The 21,964-nt window shown below is 37.2% G+C and overlaps 1 protein-coding gene across 1 annotated transcript; it reads left to right on the forward strand.

Moving 5' to 3' along the window:
• Positions 1 to 234: 234 nt before the first annotated feature.
• On the forward strand, positions 235 to 7,403 carry LOC139970656 (dual specificity protein phosphatase 10-like). Its single transcript, XM_071976531.1, has 3 exons — positions 235 to 1,383; positions 2,926 to 3,324; positions 5,220 to 7,403. Exons 1-3 carry the CDS (start codon positions 633 to 635, stop codon positions 5,537 to 5,539), a joined length of 1,470 nt encoding a protein of 489 aa, XP_071832632.1. The 5' UTR covers positions 235 to 632; the 3' UTR covers positions 5,540 to 7,403.
• Positions 7,404 to 21,964: the final 14,561 nt, after the last annotated feature.

Raw genomic sequence — 21,964 nt, forward strand, 5'->3', positions numbered from 1 at the left:
ACTAGTCAGACTAGAATACAATTATATACATTTACCATGACATCACGACTCTTTCTCGTTTCTAATTTGCTGTTATGTATATGAAATGACTATGCATAAGTCACCTTTGACTCAGAAAAATTGTCCAATGAGACCTCGCAATATGGACAATCAGGTTTAAAAATAGCACATACGTCATTTTCATTCGGAGCTCTCACTGCACTGAGACCTGAATATAACAGCAACGTATAGCATTTTGGTACGCACTTAGTGTACACAGAACGCATAGTAAAAGTCCACGGTAATCACACACATACCATCCACAACGCGGAACGCTTGTTGTGGGAAAATCGCCATTGCAACTAACTGGAAACCTTTTTAAAAGCCTAAAATCTTCGTTAAATCTCTTACATTTGACATCGTTCTATTGAAGGAAATAATACACCAGTCGAAGAAGGGTTTCAATCGATAGTTTATGATCTTTTTTGGTTATCATTTGTATTTTCAACGATCTTCATTCGCATCTGCATACTACAACAGAGTGTGTTACTGTGTGCAACGATACAACGAACACAATCGACGCCATTTGGATAGTAAACATCGAAGTATCGATTAGTAGATTACAGGTATAAATACATCCTTGTAATCTCCGAATGCCTCCAGCAGTCTCACCAGCACCAGCCCCTATTGAATGGCCTGCAAGTCGCGGTAAGGACCAAACTTGTGCAGAAACCGTAGCATCGATCCCTTCGAAAACAGTTGTTGACCACGACGGTGAATCTAAGATGTCTACCTTCCTCAAATTGCATCAAATAAATACGACGAATAGGGCGATACGTAGCGTCCAAAATGCTTCCAACTTGTCACAGTCTTCCGAAAATTTAGCAAATGACAATTTATCACCGAGTTCATTATTAGTTCCAAGAGGTACCAGGAGTCCAAGATCCGGTAGAAGTCCATCTCGTATGGACAGGTTATGTCATAATCACGACGATGATGATGTTGTGCTTCCACAGGAATTGTACCAAAAACTTCATGTTTCAAAGCCTACTCGTAAAACTTGCGATTTTGCCCATTCTCGGACCTCATCTTGCCCGTTTTTGCTTCTTGATTGCCGTTCAACTAAGGCCTTCAAGCAAAAACATATCGACGGTGCTCTTAATGTTAACTGTTCTAATAGGCTTTACTGTCGACGGTTACGAGATGGTAAAATGTCTATCGCCGATTTAGTTTCATCAGAAGAAGGGAAAATTGTTTTGAAACAATCAAGCCATAACCAAAGAAGGGAAATAATTGTCTACGACGAAGACACTCAACGGACTGATAGTTTACCGACTTCTCACCCTACACTTCTGGTTTTATCAAGATTAAGAAAAGAAGGGACTAGAGCATCTCTCTTGAAAGGTAAGCTCTTTCATTTGGTTTTACGTTAATGATCATCACACATTCTCAGCAATTTTATAATTTTTCAGACATTGATCGTGATCGTTAAATGTAACGGACTAATTTTCTGAGATTATGCCTACCGTTTATTTATTACCTCCACTTCTCTACTTTTAAATAGCATACTAAAACTGTGTACTGTACGTTGCTGATACTGTTTATGTGAAATCGACATTTGTATACTGTATGTAGTGTGCGTGTTGCTATATAGCCTACACCATGTATGTTTTTTTAACAGTTTACCAAACTGTCAGTGCAAAGGTCAAATCTTTTTTTTTTTTACAGCCAAGGCCTTTCTTTATTGGTCATTGCAATATGGGAAGTTATCAGTTGTTTGCTTCACTCCTACGGTCCTAGCTGCTCTCCTGAAATTAAATGTTTGTCGTGTTGCCGATAAGGTTCAATGTTTACCATTTGACTGTTAAACTGTATGCACTTCAGAATGGCAACCAGGGATAGTATAAACCAGGGATAGTATAGAGATAGGGAGAACAAACTTACAGTGGAATATTCCAGTGTACGTGTTAACTGGTTCAGTGATCAGCGTGAATGCGTAGTGATCGAGTATAGCACTCTTGTGAATTGATACCGTGTCAAGTTGAAGGTTAGCATCGGCCGAGGCCGAGGTACTTGCTGACAATACATAATGGAGAACAAAGACATTAATTTTGTCAATTGTTAGCGCTATGTTTAGATTAAGGCAATAAAGGGTCTCTCCATTTGATCGACATCTCCCGTTTCCATATATCACCATGGTCTGTACAGAATGGATTAGGTTAGGAAATATGGTATCTTGACGGGATGGGAGAGCTGTTCAGGTTTTATATGTAGAGCGCATAACCTTGGTGAATAACTGAATCAAATAATACCCAGCAGCCGCCCCTCCCCCGTAATGTGCTGACTTGTAATTTAACTGTCTTTTTTCGTGCGGAAAACAAGCAACATAATTTTTAAACTTAAAAAAAAAGAGTTAAAACAACAAGGAAACTTAACATGGTGCAGTACATACCACCTTTGCTTATAGCTTCTATGATGCTTTAAGTTGTAAAGTGCTATATTTTAATACGTCTGTCCCCCCATATTATTCGCAATATAATATAACACATTAATTTCTTAGTGTTAATTCGCCAAGGTCTATTTTCACTTTGATTCGTTAAAAAAGAAAAAAAAACATGGTAACAAATAGTCGTGGGTTAGAACAGTTCCTCCATTCTGATTGTTGGTCTTTTGTGTGTAAATAGTTCAGTATCTAGCAGGTACTGGTATAATGGTAGGACCAGAACAATAGCAGGCTATATCGTTGACACCCTCTACCCACGCTGTGACTAATGATAGGCGTGATAGCGAATGGTGTGGGTATATAGGGTTAAGTCATTTGTTGAGCAAGAAAATGATAGTCATCATAATATCGACAATTTGCATGATTTTGTAATTTCATATTAATTTTATGTTAACATATATATGTAGATTTTTTTTTAAATATTTCTTTTCTCCATTCTTCAGGTGGTATGCAGGCTTTTGAACAACGATACAGCGACATGTGCAATGCAGACTTTCAAAACGCAAACCAGACTTCATTGAGCCCTCTGATTATGAACGTTAACAGTGCGCCTTCAAACCTAGACTCGGCCGGGATAGAGAACCAGCCACCCCGGTGTGATTCGGCAAGTATCGACGCTCCCATGGCCCGTATTCTGCCATACCTTTACGTCGGTGGGGACAAAGATGCTGCAGATATCGGCGAACTCAAGAGAAACGGTATCAACTTTATTCTGAATGTGACCAACAAGATCCCATGTTACCACGAGGGAAACGCAAACTTCAATTATCTGAGAATCCCAGTGAAGGACAACGGATCGGAAAACCTTCTTGCCTATTTCGACGCTGCTTTCCATTTCATTGGTAAGGAACTATACCCTCGCCCCCCTCCCCCTCCCCTCCGAAACCAATCGCTTTTTAGGACAAAAACAAATGGTTCTGTATTTGTTTATTGGCTGACCGAGAAATTAGTCATAACATCTATACAGATGAAATCAAACTATACCTTGACCGCAAATTGAAATCGTTTGATGACAAAAAGAATATTTGTATTGATTCAATCTCTTATGGTTTAGGTGGTTTTGTTTTCACTCGAGAATTTTCTGCCTGCAGTGCGCATGACTCATTTATTAATATTTGCATTTCAATCGCACTCCTGTACTGTTCAAGGTTACTTGCACCCGCATTGAAAACCGAAAACGATGACTTGTTTGTTTGTTCTTCTCTGAGTAAATATTATAAAACTGAAGTGGAAAAAATGCCGCTTTGTGAAATAATTTTATTTAAATATATATATATATGTTGAAAGTATATGGTATTTGAAACATGCACTACACACATGATTTAAGGATGATTCTACTGTTTTAAGTTAGGAAACGACACAAGTGATGATATAGGTCAAATACTTCTGCAGTATGTTTATAGCAAAACGTGAAACCAGACGTTTCGCTCTGCTTCAGTGCCAGCAGATATAATAATAACCTCGAATTTATTATGGATAAACCACATGTTTTCATACGCCTGATATCCTAAGAAACAGACTCGCAACTCTTCGAGCCTTCAACTCCGCTGGTAGTCTGTCGCCAACTCGTGTCGCCTCTCTTTAATCCCAGTGAAATTAAGAAACCATCAACATCTTCACGAACAGTTGTTCACGTTGACTAAAATAGAGTTATGAGTCACGACGGTCGCATACTAATTTAGTTTTCCTTTGCATGGCGACGTGTTCTATATTTGATAAGGTCGGTTTATTAATAAAGACCTCCATTGATTACATACATACATGCATGTATGGTTGTGTGTGCGTGTGCGCGCATGGTCTCTCTTGCCTTAGGGCGATACAGCTTAAGATTCTCGGCATAACCTCGTAGGTCTCTCACCCGTTCGTTTTACGTAAGCAACTGTAGATGAATCATTTTTTCTACAGACGTAAGAGTAATGCCAAGATACCAGTGATGTGGATTAATTGGCCAGCTATTTTCAGTAAATCTGTAACGGATTTCCGTGTACGCAATGAGCTGCTACTATATTTGATATACGATAACCCCGTATTTTAATTTCGTGAAAATCAGACGCTTAATGTCAAAATGTTAATAGTAGAACTTCTTGTGAGATTAAAAAAGGAAACATGTTAGGGGGAAGTATGAAGTTTTCAACAATGATGTAACCAGAACAGAACGCAAATTTTGAGAAAGTCGTTTAGTTCAAACCATATCTCTTTTGTTATTTATTTGAGACAATATATATATATATTTATTTAAGACAATAAAAATCAAGTTCAGGCATAGTGAAATTGTAATGCATATTCAAATGCAGACATTATTTGGCAACAATACATCAGCCAATGAAATGCCCCAAATAAAGGTGGAATGAAAAGAAGATAAAATGAAAGTCTATAGAGGAACTTGTTTTGCACTTCCCTGTTCATAATACCTCAGTTTTGACTGTTAAAGAGAATTCTGCTCAGTTTGCAGTTTCCCTATTTAGACATTTCACTCTAAAAATAGCTTCCTTTTGTGACTCTTGTCACTGTGATGTGAGGATTATATATGGACATTTGCTGATTTATGTATATATGTAGATATATGTATATATTTACCTCACAAAAGGAAATGTTTTTCACTGCTGAATGATATGCAAGAAATATTAATATTTATACTGTCTCTCAAAATTGTGCTTGATCATTTTCCCAGCGAGTGAAAGTTGTAACTTCATCCATCGATTGTTAATCAACATTCGTTTTCTTTTTGTTTCAATAGAACAAGCACGCCAGACGAATGGAAGGGTTCTTATTCATTGCCAAGCTGGGATTTCCCGCTCTTCCACCGTTGCCATTGGTTACATAATGAAATACCATAATTTGTCTATGAACCAGGCGTACAACAAGGTACAAGCTTGTCGACCAATCATCGCACCAAACCTCAACTTCGTCGGACAACTCGCAAACTTTGAAAAATCCCTCCAGACGTCGAAAGCTCAGCAACGGAAAATTGAAGTGGTCACTGTGGGGTGTAGCATACAGGCCCACAGTAGCCGACCCAGTACACCGATCACGGAAATTGACATGTTGGAGACGTAGAGAGTTTCATTGGTTAAACCCGCCAAAACTCCACCAAACTTCCCGCCCTGTGTGCTCAATTATCAGGGTGCCCTTTTTTTTATTTATTCGTGACCCCTTTTATCCCTTTTTCCTGTTTCTTTTATCTTCCTATGTAACCTTTACCTCGATAAATTAAGAAAAAGGAGCATAATTAAGTGATTATTTTTCATCTCAAAATAAATATATTTTTGGAGGAATGTTGTTGAGGATGAGACTACTCATATTATTTCAGAAAGAATAATTATGTGAGTTTTGTTACTCTGCAATATCCAAAGTATCAACCAACTCTATAACCGTTAAATTGCAAGGTCACAAGACATGTTTTGTTTGGTCTGTTTTTTAAATTTATATCAAAGGTTCCACTCGCTACATGCGATATACCGTGATGGTATTGCATGATATCTATATATAACCATTTTATGTCAATTTCTATCTGTTGAATGCACTTCTCAGGGGAAGGGTGGGGTGGGGCAATGGTTGGGGAGGGGGCAGCAGCGATTGTCATAGATTCACTAGTCATAGTCATAGATGATACTATAGTGGTCACTCAGTAACTGACAGAGAATTTCAACATGATTTCGATGCCGGTAAAATTAAAAGGTAATTATATACTGCATATATATACTTCCAAGAAGGAAGTGGTACGTGTATTACAAACATGAGAATGAGAATGACTTAACAATCTGTTCAACTATGACACACCGGTAATAGATTGTTAGGCATATTTTCATTAATTGATTCTGGGGGGACTTGAAAGAGGGTATGTAGAAAGTTTGTCGGCACATAGTTTTAAATTGAAAAGGAAATACCAAATTTGCGACGAACTTCCTGCATTTGAAAAAAATCTTTGGAAATAACATGTCACCCCTAAAATATGCTCTCTTTTTTTTAAATTATTTGTTATTATATATGTACTTTTGTTGTTTAATTGTATATTTTATTACTCATAATCACCTACGCATATTCTCAGTTAGCCAAATTAGCTAATATACAAGTACCTCGATCAATAGCCAATCTTGCTTGTTGTCATGAGCACTATTGCCCTTCTTTTTTTTCTTAAATTATTGATAAACAATTTCCGACAAAACTTGCATATCAACGTTGGTGAGAAATTGAGACGGATTCATTGTGTGTACAATTAGGTGGCTCTAGTTTTTTTTTTCCACAATCATTTATACATTTATAAGAGTTAGAGGAAACAAAAGGAAGGTTGGGTGAGGGGTGGCGGAGGGGGGTGAATTCATGAAAAGACGTTTGTTTGTAAAAACCGGGTTTTCATTATGATTTGATTTTACTATAGAACTAGATCTTGGATATTGAGTGAAAATGATGATGATGTGTCTGATGTATTTCTGATGTGTGAATGTTTAGTTAGAAAGATTTACGGAAGTCAAACCTGTGGCGCCTCCGGATTGTGTTTGATGTTTTCTTTAGGTAATGGGAAAGAGAGGTGGGGGGGGGGGAGGGGATCTTTAGAAAAATGTGCAAGAAAGTGAGAGAGGGAACTGTTGATTAGATAAGTTATCGATATAATTATTTGTAATGCATTTGACAAATGTTACATTTGAAAAACCCGTTGTTGCGGGTTTAGGATTAGTGTGTCAGTTGAAAGGGAGCTAAATAGTTTCGTGTTTGGTATCTGTCTGTCCGTTCGTCTGTTTGTTTGTTTGTGTTTTGTATATGGGGAGTTCGTAAGTGTTGGGGATAATATGCAATATGTACATATAGTTATCAAACTCACCGTTCTTTTGGGAAGACTTGAACCTACATTCCATTGAAACTCGAAAAGTAGATAAGAAGAAGAAAAAAATACAAAGAAATTAAAGAAGATAAAATCACGTCACATGAAGGCCTCCGTATATTTTATTTTGTATATTTGTTTTCTTAATTTAATTACGACTTATAAAATTGCCATCGAAGCTGCAAATGAGCGTGCTTCAAGTTAACATTTAGCTAACTTTCCCTATCGAAGTCAATTGGGCCAGTCCCTGGAAGGTGAATAAACTGTCGGAATGCATCGCCAAGCCCATAAATAGCCTAATGCAAGATCACAGTTAATCAAGTTTATATAGTCTTTTACAAAGAAGTTGAGCAGTCTTTGGTAACAATAATGTGTAGTCATTTATATTGGATAGACTTGAAGCAAAGCCATGAATATAGTCTAAAACAAGCCGGTGTGTACATTGTATGTAATGTGAGTTTAGAAAATGAATCCGATTGTGGGGGGGGGGATGCTTTCCACCCCGGCACGGAAAGCATGTACCCGAATCGATGGTTACACGAGGAAATACCTCAGTGTATACGAAGTGTATTGGATAGCCTAAATACATCCCCGCGATAATAGCCTAAAAGCAAGCCCATGAATAGCCTAAATCCAATCCATATGTAGCCGATGATATGGTTTTTGAAAGCGTGCATCAAATACAAACAAAATTGCAAACATTTAGTTATATATGCGAAACCAATTTGAATAACCGAACAATTACAGCTGAATTACAGCCCAATTACAGCTGAAAAAGTCGATGAAAACTTGTCTGAAATATGATATAACAATGCAAAACTTGTGTGTAATATGATATAATGCAGGTACCACTCAGACCAACTTAACAAAAAAAAAAAGGTAAACCTACGGGTATAATAAGGCATATTTAAAATCGATTGGATGTAGCCTAATATGCACTTATATATGGCCTAAGTCATGATATATTGGTTAGTATTATACATCAGGGCATGTTTTTACATATATAGTTAATATACAAGTTCACCAAAATCAGCCTATATGCATGCATGGTTTTATTCTCCTGTGAATATTTCATTCTCTTCTGAACTAAATTTACCATATACCGCTGTACCAAACTTTTTGTTTTCATGTTTGATATTATGACTCAGAAGCCCGTGAATTCTACCAAAGATTAAAATTCCATATTTTCAGATCTTGGTTATAGACTAGTAAATCAGAAGTTGTTATAGGTAAATACTTTTGATCCGAAAAGGAAACAAACCTAGCTAAACTTACAAATAGGTTCTGCATGCATGCATGTGTGTGCGGATTGGTGTGTGTTTTTCAGATAAAAATGATTTGTGACAATTAGGAATACACACGGAGCTTAATATACATATATCTATCATAGTGCCTTAAAAAGCGGATATTATTCTCGATTTAATGCAACTTATTCAAGCACCATATCATTATGTAGCAAACATATTAACACTGTTCTGGAACGCCACTCTGTTGTAACTTCTATTCATGAAATTCTATTCATGAAATTCTTTGAAATAAAGAAAAAAGTTACACAACTTCTGCGATCTATTTATATCGATTATGGTGGATATGGGTGATCGGGTCCCATTCATCGCTCGTCGGAATAGTCAACTATTAGGTAGGGGTGTTCTGTATTTGTGTAGAATATAAAACGGTCGTTTTGTCTGTTTCAAATTATTTTGAGAACGACCCTTCACATCCCTTCCCTATTTTAATTTAATTTCATGAATAAAAATTATATTTACCATTGTTAAACTTGACTCCAACATATTATCGAATGGTATGTGTTCCAAATGATACTTGACCCGATATGGGCCTTAGTTCACATATATTTTTCTTACTTGGCCATGGGAAACATAAACCTACTCAAACATTTCACTGTGTTACCTCCTTCTATCGTTCTCGACTTACAATCGTCGTCGTCATCATCGTCATCATCATCAAGAAATGGCCTGCTTTAGTTGCCAGAACTCTCTTGTTTCTTTGTTCTTATTCTTTATTGTCTATTTTCCCTTTGTTTTCTGTTCTGTTTTTGTTTATGTACCGAGCTTTCTGTGGAATCACAGAGTATGAACAACAGTGTGTAATACTTTGTCTTAAAAAAAATGTCGCCGCCCGGGACCGAACCATGCTACGAAAACAAACCGTTACAGTAGCATGACAAATTGACCCCCTTTTCAACCGCATGCCAGACTCTCCTGCGACATTATTGGCACCACGACATGCATGCGACTATGACGATGGCATATATATATATATATATATATATATATATATATATATATATATATATATATATATATATATATATACATGCACTGAATTACCAAACCAAATAAGCAGATATACTCGTAACGTTCAGTAAGTATGAATATGATAGTTGATATGTACAGTCGAAACATTAGAGCAAGAACTCTGTCGTGGATCACTTGAAGTACGTACTCTTGAGGCAACAGTGCTACTGTTGAAAGTTCTCATGTAAAGATGCAACGAGGAATCAGTAAGCCCATTGGCTTTCTGTTTTTCCCCGAATTTTGGCGTAAGAATAACGATTTGTGCGTCATCTTGTGTCATATAAGTGAAGATAAGTCCTTTTGGACTTGTGTTAACGAAAGCCTATTTTCAGTCAGATGAGCTACATGTGACAATATTACGCTTACATGCTGTGTTAAATGCAATATGTAGCCTTGATTTTAATTAAGAAAGAAAAAAATGTTTTTCAATTGATAATAGAGATTCCACGAATAACGTTGTAGTTCTTTGGTTTATAACAAGCCAAGTTAAATCATTTGGAATATTGAACAAGAAGAAGAATAAAGAAGAGAATTTTGGAAATTTCAACTCTGTGTGTGCGATATGAGAGACTGTGTCCGTGCGACGAATATGTCAATATAGAAACGATGAATTCACAAGTACCCACAAATTAATATTGGGTCAACATAGGTCTTACACCGCATGAGTGTCTGTATCAGTTTGGCCAATTCTTACTGTTGGTTAAGGTATAGTTCTCCAACAATTGTCGAGAAGCTCCATGATATTACAAGCACCATGTATGCTCTATGCATGTATCGTTCCGAATTCAAGTGTCATGTACGTAGGATTATAATGACGTCATCGGCGAATCTGACGCAGTGTCGATCGAGAACAGGAAGACACGTACCCGTAAACCGATGGTCGTAACTTTTCCAAGAAATTGAATCCGTGAAAATTTCTTATTATTTCCCAACAGCCCACATGTATCCTGCTGGCGTGCTAACCTTCGCAGCTGAGTTACTTTTTTTGAACTATTACTATTAAAATTAAAAACAAAATTAAAAAACAGTCGGATGAAAAGATGAATATAATGTTTAATATTAGAATATTTCTTGTTGACAAGGCTTCTCTTAGTCGAAATTTAATAATAATAATAATAATAACAATAATAATAATAATAACAATGACGTTATATTTTATAAAGCAATGGCATCCTTTCGGGTAGTGGTGTGAACATAATCAGCAGCAGGTATATACGGTATCATATCGAACAGAGGTTAATGTAGGGTAACATGGGTCGGGATCTGACATGTATGTGGGGTCACCAATAGTTCATATATAGTTATTTCACTTACGTACTCTGCGGTATGATCGCATTGCGTATTGGTCTATAAATAGAATAAATTTGTAATAATATACAAACAAAAGAAAACTGATTATGCCACATGTGTGTCTGTTGGTAACCTGCAGTGTGATCACGTGTGTAATACAAAATGCACATGCGCACATGACGTCATTTTAGTATTGTTGTTTATAATGATACAAAGCGTCCTGTTTTAAAGGACATCATAGTGCGGCTGTCATGATAGGGTGGATATTGAGAACCAATTATTCCATTCTTTTCTTTTTCAAACAGGGACGCCGTCACAGTTTTAAGAGTGCAGGGTGTAAAGCCAGGAGTAAGGCCAAAGGTCCATGATGAAAATGATTGCTGCGATAGGTTGTGAGGGCCATGGACCCCGGCCCACCTGGTGCCAGAGCGCTGTTAAAGTTGCTGGTTATATGTGCAAGGTTGTGATAAGAATCTTTTTGTTGTTGTCCCTATAGTTAAGAAGTTGTTAATGAATTAACCCAACGGGGGGAGAGGGTGCGGGGCAGAATTGTAACGTTTTTTTTTTTGCTTTAAAGGGGTCCATACATTTGATATCATGCTACGTAGTTTCCCTATATAATTCAGTAACAGTGTAGTTCTTAATTGGTTTATTTATCACTTATCAAAGTCTTGGGACCACAAACGATTGAAACTATTATTCATTCAGCAATTCTCCCATGATGAAACTGCAGCTTGTAGTTGATTGATTTCAGTCAAAGGTACATCTACAAATGCAAATTCCGAATACGAGCACGAATAGAAAACATTCGTGTACATATCACTCAAGCCGAGTATACATTAGTGCATTAATGTATTAATCCATTAGTTCATTAGTGTTTAAGTGCATCAGTATACATTAGTACGCGTACATGAGTATACAATTCCACAAAGCATATAGTACGATCAGTACAGGGAGCTATGCTAGAGTATACGAGTAACAGAGTTTTAAGTCAGATTACAGCTGCACACTGGGTATAGACCATTCCATAATTAGAGTAATGTTTATAGCCTTCGACCGCCGTAATCGGCGGGAAATGTTACCCTAAGTTACCCTAAATCTGCATGATGTTATATATAGGGACTGCGGAAAGTGACGTATTTAGTGTAAATATCAATTGAGCAATTAACTGCATGTAGGGGTCTACATGGTATTGCATCATTTTGAAGTTGTTTAAGTCGGTTGTTTAAGTATTGAATCCTGTTTATTGAGAATAAACTTGAAAGCAGAAGAATTATATTCTTTGTAAATTAGTCAAGCGAGAACAGGAATACCACGTTAGGTAGACAAAATTCTGTTTATTTGCCACTTTGTATTGAATATGAAGTAATAGTACAATATATATTTTTTTTTCAAGAAACGAACTCTAACAGCAAGCAAAAAATTATATGGAACATGGATGCCATTAAAAAAAATTCTCCATGGATACCCGAGTATGTACTTGCGATATTTGATTATATAAGATGCCATGACCATTCTAAAAAACTTGGAAAAGAAGCAACAATATAGGCCTACTATATTGCTTAATTCCTTACAGTGGCTGAGACAAACACACACACGCACATACACACACACTTGAACAAGTTAAAAAATATGACATCATCGAACCACTTTTGCTTCACGTTTTTTTTTCTTTTAGTTTAGTTTTAGTTTGGTAGAAAAAAAAAGGATCATGAGGGATACTCAAGTCCCCATCAAGGACCCTATAGGAGAGGGGACAAACTGAAGACACAAACACTCAGACCCGATTACAATGCTTAAAGTGCCTGTCCAAAGCATTCTTAAACCCATTTCACACTACTTGCAAGTATACATTCACAACCCTATTAAAAAAAAGTTCTGCCGAATATTAATCCTACTTTGTGACTTTTGGAGGTTAAGACAATGACCTCTGATTACAACTACTAGTTTTCTTGACTTATCACACCGTTTATTTTCTGTAGTGCATAAAAGATGGTATTTTATTAATGCTGAATCTGAAATGTTGAACTTCGTTATATGACCTTATGATGGCATTGGTCTTAGTGTAAACAATGTTAACATTCTTCCTTATTGAAACAAAAAAATATGAAAAAGAAAAGCAACGACTAAAGAAGAGGGGTTTCAGATTTTAGGGGCGCATCATAATTTAAAAAAAAAAAGTGATCAGTTTCCATACAAGAGTTTTAAACTAAGATATCTTCCAAACGAAACAAGATTTTGTTTGTAGGAGCTGTTCTTCACAAAGATCTCTATATTTTTATTATATTGGTGTTTTGGCTATTTATCACCTTTAAAGATATGACGCACAAATATAATAAGAAGCAATGTTTCCGAAGAAGGAAGTACGTCAGTATAAACCCAAAGACTGATTGCATGACAGCGACAGGACAGAACCGTAGATAATCATAGCTCTGAGCCAGGGACGTATAGTATGTTTTACACAGTACAAAAAGGCTTTGTCATACAGATTGTACAAGTATACGTGGCAAGCGGTTATCCCCCTGTGTGATGAAATGAAAAAATTCATTCTCTCGAATGAGGAACACGTGACATCATCATCATCATCATCATCATATTTATATTTATTATTTGTTTTCGTGAATGGTCCTGTTTAAATCATTTCCAGACGTTGAGTAATCAAACATCATCATTATTATTAAGGTGTACCGATGATGACATGGTATTGGAAAGGAGGTCTTTCTGTAGTGCGTTGCGGGCAATGTTTTCATGTCCTATATATATATATATATATATATATATATATATATATATATATATATAAATAAATAAATATAAATATATATATATATATATATATATATAAATAAATAAATATAAATATATATATATATATATATATATATAAATAAATAAATATAAATATATATATATATATATATATATATAAATATATATATATATATATATATATATATATATATATATATATATATATATATATATATATATATATATATATATATATATATATATATATACATAATCACAAATAATTCCGAGTTGGCTAGCGTCATCTATCTATATATTGCAAGTCATTCCATGTAAAATAGTTACAGATCATTTTATTCTCAAGTGCAGGAATTTCAAAATTCGATTACAAACGTGACCAAGGCGTGAATAAATGCCTGTATACCGGTGAATCAAACCGGCTCATACGGTGCACCCTATTATACATGTCGTCTATTTTTATTTTTGCCTTGAAACACTTTTTCACACTCAATTATATGTTCATCGTAGAAGGTGTGAATCCCACACAAAATTCTCGGCATGCGTTATTTCTCAGTGAGCATGCGCAAGAGTTAAGAATTGATTTCGTCATATAGGCCATACCTATAGCCTACCAGAGGATCTATGATAGAGCGGGCCAAATCGTTGTTCCCGCTCAAACTATGTGTACGTGCAACAATAAACTGACTCTCCCCTAGGCTCCACCTCTCCGCAACCACCGGGCCCTACCTCCAACCAATAAACATTTAAACGATAAATGTGAGCCTCTTCTAAAATACATATACATACTAATGTTAGAAACTATAGGTACGGTAAACGTATTCGGTATACCCGCACGATGAGGATGGTGGCCCTCTATAGAAACCCACCCAATCCCCAAATCGTTCTACCATTTTTGGACCAGAAGTCACTCCTGAAGATTATAGAAGCAAACATGAAAACAATACAAACGTCTTGTCCCTGGTTGGTTGTCGTCAACACCACCTCTCAAGAACCCCCCTAGCTCCCCCTCTCAGTTACTCAACGATATGAAAAAATAATATCACAAATACCAAGTATTTTCTTATATATTATGTACCACCAATGCACGGTACGTATATTGAACACACAAGTTTTCACATGTCTAAACCAGGGAGTTGTTCCATAACAACCGTCCCTGCAGTCTAAACTATACATTATACAGAACCGTTTGTACGCGGTACGAATACGCACTGTACCTAGACGTACAGTGCATGTATATAAGGGGTAAGCAATTTATATATTAGTACAGTTAACGAACAATAAACCTTCTAATAATACCTGCATTGTGCCATTATGTATTTGGAGGTGTGGTTCGTGTATCATGCACACGTGTCATGTACTGCCTTGCTTTACAGGCTTATGTATTTTATTTGAATTGGGTATGCTTCACAATGCGTCATTGTTAACGTTAACCTTGCATTTTGAAATAATTTGAAACAACCGAAATATGGGCCCTGTATGGTAACTTCCTTGTATATGCTGGCGACACATAAAAGAAAATATATATTGTGTTATGCTATTTGTATTTCTCGTAATATTTCCAGGGGTATATGGCACGATATTTCAGGGTGTGGGTACATGGAGGGTGAAGAAAGGGGTCCACGTCAACTGGGTGTAGGGTCAGATTATACGCAATGATTCGTGTGTGTCTTAATCATATTCAGAGAAATTGGCATGTTTGCAAGCTTTTCATCATGGGGCATGGCCCCCTATTGGGGCGGAAGATTGGGGTATACGTAAACCAAGAAAATATGTTATGATTGATCAGTTTAATCACTGACCGAGACTAGTTTTGTTTAGACACTATAGTTGTCCAAATCTACAAACCTGTCGTTTTCAGTAACAAGAAGTACTTGCCTTTACATATAAGTCATCCAGGTCCTCCCTTAAACGTAGGATTTCTAAAATTTATATTTAACTATATTCAAGGTCATTTATTTGAAGACAATAGTGGAGCGTGTGTCGAGTGAGTTGGGCTTTTAAAACAGTTGACAGAGTGAACCTATCCTTGCACATTTACCGTGCATCTTGCATTATTGACGATGATTTTTTAGTCATAGAAAATATCTCTAAGGTCTAAAATGTTCATCCGTTATTCGAAGCTATTTCGATATTTAAAAAACAAAAGCATTAGCTGAACTCGTATAATGAAGTCAAACTCAGAAAGTTTGGAAATTTGACGGTTTATACTTTATCTGTGATTAATAAGGCTACTGAAATAAATTTGAAAAATGCATTGGCGGAGAACAATTGGAAACGGAATGGAATGATGAATTAAATTTCCCCATTACTGCATTAATTGATAAAGCAGCTGGTCTTTGTCTTAGTTTGATCATATTACAATCTGGAAGAAAAATGGCAAACAGGGACCTGACACAAGTTTGAGATTGGACGGGGGATGGGGGATGGGTGAAGGAGTTATAGCAATGTTCGGTGGGGGGGGGGGACTATTGCTGCCAGTGACAGCATCATGCCCGTAGAAAATCATTGTTGTAAAAGTTATGTGGCATTATGGACCTCGCCCTTCCCATCCCCCTATACCCCCTCCCCTACTCCCTGTTTCAGACCCATGCGTTATTGAGATACAATCAATGAGCGCACGATAACAATTACGACTGCAAGCAGACATTTAATCAACCGAAAGAGATTTATTATTAACAACATAAGGTAAATGCATAGTAACAGTCAAGCACGAATAAACGCGAAGGACCCTGGTCTTTTCTTTCTTCTGAGGCGACCCATGCAGTCGGATTGACTCAACACCGTTGAGTTATATATATATATATATATTACCGTACGTTATATATATATATTTATTACGTTATATATACATATATATATATATATGTATATATATATATATATATATATATATATATATATATATATATATATATATATATATATATATATATATAATATGGTGACTCATGCTCAATCTTCAAGAATACATTTACTGCCATACTTAAAGGAGTTTCCTCGCTGAACGTGTCTATAGTAGTAAACTTTAACACTCGCAAGAGGACTTCAAGAGGGGTATAATAACCTACTGGAAAAAAATACTCAGTTTGAAAACTCTGACATGCTAAAAATTGCAACTCTATACGGTTATGGACTTTCCAACGCTGCCCAGTCGTATGGATGTTAGCTGTATATATAATTACATCCATATATGGATATATTAACATAAAACTTAAGATGCATGTTACCCTATTCGGTAAACATGGGGGGGGGGGGTGGAAAACGGAAAAAAGGTGACTTTGTAAAATATTCCCATGTTTTCACATGTATAATATTTTCATTTCAAATCTTCCTTTAAACACGTTCCTTCTTTCCAGCATATCTCAATTCCTTCCCATCATGTCTCCTTAAAACTCTACATCAAATTTCAAAGTTCGTTGCCATTACGCAGTTGCATGGATATTCTCACCCGCAGATGACGTCACAAGCTGTCTTAGCACATAAAACTGACTGTGTGTAGTATAAAGTCGAATGTCATTCCGTTACCAAATTTTAGAACTTTCTTTGGTTTGCATGTTGAAGTGTATGTGGTGTGAAAATCAGAGCAAATTATAGGCAGCATTAGACATTTTTAGCCCTTCAAAGCTCAACGTTTAGGAAGCAAAGAAACTTTTTTTTCAGTTTTTTTCATTTGGACTCTCGTTGCTAGAAACCTGCATGGTGATAGTACGGAAAAATATATGTGCCATGAAAGTCATACATGCACAGCTACCGAGTGAGGGATCGTTTTTACCTATACTTTTACAAGGTAGTTTACACCATGGAGGTCTGTTTTTACTTCCATGGTTACACCACATCGTCAAATGGACGAGTCATTACCGGGTGGGGGGGGGGGATTATATGAGGTTATTTCTAAGTTATCTTAACTGGAAATGAAATTTTACGACTGAGCTGCTTTTGAAAGTTATCGTCACTACTATCAAAACAAGTCATTCCTCTTTACTTAGTTTCACGATGCTCTCGTAAGGCAAATCTGTTGCTTTCAATTTGTACTATATAGAAGTACCTCTTCCGTATTTCCTCTGTAGAGTTACGATGTCTACATCATGATCAGGGTATAAGGGTCATCGTCCTTTGAGTATAATAAGGTATAATTCAACTTTCGTGCCCTTGCGTGACAAACTTTCGAAAACATTGTGATAGTTCTTTTACCGTTTTCACTTTCCTATTTGACTTACACAGCTGTATACTTTACATTTCATAGTCCTGGAGTGCAAACTGAAATCTGTCGGATTAACCGGAAAATATCTTTTTTCAAACACACAATTTGAGAAACAGGATGAAGGAACGGGATATCACAAGATGGGAATAGTTCACTTTTATGACTTGACACAACATAGGGATAACCATGGAGGTAAAAACAGACTAAACCGACCACCCCAACCCGCCTACCCAGTCGACTCCTTGCTAGAGACTATTTGCAAATGGGGGGTGGGGGTGGAGGGAGGGGGAGTAGGAGGAAGGGAGAAAAGGATTTACCCAGATCATCGTCAGTGCGCTCTCACTTTATACCAATATCATTATGGCAAGCGAATACAATAGCAGTAACATAATCCGCAGAGATTATGAAAATGTTATAACGGATTGAGGAGGAGAAGGGGTGGGCGGGAAGGGGAGGGGAAGGAGGGGTTGAGAGTTGAACGGGATAACGTTTTGGAAATATAAAATACCTCCTGAAATATATATGTGCTTTAGAAAGCTTCTTCGATTTTCAGATTTAGATCATTAATAGGTTTGCCAGTCCGTTCTTCATCTCAATTTACAAGGAACCATTTCAGTTTGAGATCAAACGAAAATGGGCGAGAAGTTTTGTGGGGGCCGGCCGCTTCGGCCCTTGCGGTCCTCTCCGTTGACCGTAACGACTCTAAGCATGTACAACTGTATTATTGCGTACACCGCCGATGAAACCATTGCCGAATTGCAAGTTACATTGTATTCACTATTTTCAGAAAGTAGAAAACACTAAAACTTGATGTCAGTGATTAACAAATTCTCCCCATTCAAAACACAAGTAGTCACGTGATTATCACGATGTTACGTCATGATCGTGTGTATCCATACCGTAAGTTAGAGGGATATGAAACACACAGACAAAACGTTTATGACGAAATTCACTTTGAAAAGTATCCTTATAGCACAAAAGTCCACCCCAATGGATTAACCCCCCCCCCCCCCCCCATTACCATGTCTAATCCACTTACACTGGGACTGATGTGGCCACTGGTTTGATGATCATGATCTAATGCTTATGCATAATTCATTCGCACTTCTGCACCCCTCCCCTCCCCTTACGTGGAGACCACGTGATTTTAGCGAGGGTGTGCATAATGAGTATTGTGTAATGGAAAAATGGAGTCGAAAAACCGGACACTTCATCACCAACTGATACACTTAACCCCCTCCCCCCATTACCCTTAAATATTGGACTGTTACCATGATATCATGACGATGGTACATCTATGGTGGTCAAGGCATAGAAATTGTTGGAAGGGATATTTACCCTCGCCCCCGTCCCTTCCCCTCACCGTCCCCTCCCCCCCCCCCAAGCACGTACTCACTTACACACACAATAAAGTTTATCAAAAAGGAAACAATGGGGATGGAAGAAAATATCTAACATGCTGTAGCTGTCGGGTTCTTCCAGGGGACCAAATCAGGGTTCTCACTTCTTGAGGGAGCCATCAACCCCCAACGAATTACAATACTGTACATCACCCACCCACCCACTCAAGTAGTGATAAGATTCTGTTGAAAAGGGAATATACTAACCACATTATCAGTTTGAAGGAATGTTACCCAAGCTATAACCTTGAACAAGTGACCGCTAACAGGAAGCGACTGCTCTGGTGACTTTTCAACCCCTGCCACCTTTCAACCCCTGTCACCTTTCAACCCCTGCCACCTTTCAACCCCTGTCACCTTTCAACCCCTGCCACCTTTCAACCCCTGTCACCTTTCAACCCCTGTCACCTTCCATCGAGAACTTGACTACTTCATTAATACACAACAAGATCTTAACCAAACTGCCGAGAAACCTTAACATATATAATATATAACCACTGCTAAGTATAAGAAAAACTCTAAGGAAATTGGAAGCATATATTATCCGCATTCGAAAAAAAGTATGAAACAAATGACTAAGGTTCACAAGTATTTCTATAATGACTATATTTAACGTGCTTTCGCAATTTTGATTTAAGAAAAGTCAATCTAGTAATCAGCCTTCCCGTGAAAGAAATCTTTCCAAAAAGTAATAGTACTTTTCCGGATATGCTTAGTAACACGATCATAGTTTCGTTATCAGTCACGTTTGTACCGGTCTGATTGGATGATATAGCCCACGTGGTTATTCTCGTGATACGTGATTGGATTTCAGGTAACGACGTTGCATCGACTGTAGAAGAAAGTTTCTAATCAGCTGATCTGCAGTGCGATTGGATGACGTCACATTTGATGTTATTCGACACTATCACCTAATGAAACTGGCGGTATTGAATTTCAGTATATCCTCCGATGAGTGCATGGTTATAGTGGTATCATAGTTATCATATTTTTTTGTGGAAATGTTGAGGGCATTGCTTGGTCAAAGCATGGAGGTAAAACAGAAGTGTATGAGCCAATATACGTGCTGTTTGCCGCAAGGCTCTCTCTATGGTTTGCAAGGTTTCGGAAATTTGAATTTTGTGTTAGAGCTAAATCCATTACATTGTATGACATCATAAAGACACGTGATCAGTAGCCATTACGTATACATACCGGTAACCGGTTATAGGGTTATACCTATAGTATCAAATATCTTCAAAATGATTCCGGATTTTTTTTTTTTTTTTTTTTTTGTCATTCATATATGGATTGGGCACCATTTCAAAATTAATTACAGGCAATGATAGTCGACCATAGGATGCTCAAATCTCGAACATTAAGAACGTATTTCGTAAATAATATATCTTCATAAAAAAATAGTAATGAATACAATGTACGACGAGGTATTATTTAGCCGTATATAGTTGTTAAAGTATTGTTCCCCCAACCCCCCCCCCCCCCCACAAACGATACCTATGAATATACGGTAGGTCTTGTATGAATTACGTTCAGTATATTAAATAACTCGTTGCATGTCTTTGATAATGTCCATGCAAGTATACAAAGATAACAATGGCTGTCTATTGTATCCAATGGTCAGTGCCCCCCCCCCCCGCTCGCCCCTCACACCCCCGCCCCGTATACCTCTCCATTTTAATGGTATAGGATATGTTGACGCTCATTACTTTTGTGTGTCATGCATGTGTTGCCTGTTACCAGTATAAGCCTATTATGTAACCCTATACGTATATAAACTATCATGTTCTCCCGTCACACAGATATTACTTCAATGCTAATAATACTCATGACAAAGACTAAACATATACACGAGTTAGGAGGACGTCGACCGCTTAATCAGTTCCATGAACTTTTCAAAACATGTTGCGTTCATTATCTCGACCAACGTTAGATTTCTTTGTGCATGTTTTACTTTTGAAATCGATGTCAGGCTCATACCATTTTTGATTCCCTCATTCAGTGTAATGAAACTAATTTGAATGCGGACTCACGGATTCATTATAATCACACAATCCAACCTCCAACTGGTGAAGTTTAACGAAAAAACGATTTGTAAATCTCGAAAGTAAAGCACTTTAAAATTTTAATCGAAAGTCACTTCTTACTAACTTTCTTGAAGAGGGTTCGGTGGCAAGAGTAACTCAACGAACCCGATGGTCATTGACCTCCAGGCGGGGGTTTCATGACCTGTCCAACACAAGTGAATCAACTTGATTTCAGTTAACTAAGTGTCTATAAAGGTTTTACTTTTGAAACCAAATGTTGGCTCTATATTAGTCAGTATTTCTTTCATGAATGTAGTGAAAGTATTTTGGATGTTGGTCATTATTACGTTGGTCATTTCTGTTCAGTTTGGTCTTGTAAATACATCACAGACTGTCATATTTCTATTTGCGGTAACTGGTAAGGGTAATGGAGGCCAGGATTTGTGGCGAGGGTGATCATGGGGGGGGGGGGGTGAGTAATATGCTATGTCCGGTACAACAGGTTTCAGAAACTTTAACGAGAGATATATTTTTGACTTCGGCAATGAGCCGGGGCAGGGGTGGGGCTTATATTGCTCTTTGACCCTCCACATTTCTTGACCTTCACGGTGTAACATTCGTTACATATTAACAAAGCGGTAAGCTGAAATTCTAATTCAAA

The sequence above is a fragment of the Apostichopus japonicus genome, chromosome 8 (genome assembly GCF_037975245.1).
Source record: "Apostichopus japonicus isolate 1M-3 chromosome 8, ASM3797524v1, whole genome shotgun sequence".
In the NCBI taxonomy this organism is placed as follows: domain Eukaryota; kingdom Metazoa; phylum Echinodermata; class Holothuroidea; order Aspidochirotida; family Stichopodidae; genus Apostichopus; species Apostichopus japonicus.

Bases quoted from the DNA above. Each gene is read 5' to 3' on its own strand.
- LOC139970656 (XM_071976531.1), top strand. From the start codon at position 633: ATGCCTCCAGCAGTCTCACCAGCACCAGCCCCTATTGAATGGCCTGCA. The intron at 1,384-2,925 runs GTAAGCTCTTTC...TCCATTCTTCAG, and splicing joins TAGAGCATCTCTCTTGAAAG to GTGGTATGCAGGCTTTTGAA. The intron at 3,325-5,219 runs GTAAGGAACTAT...TTGTTTCAATAG, and splicing joins CGCTGCTTTCCATTTCATTG to AACAAGCACGCCAGACGAAT.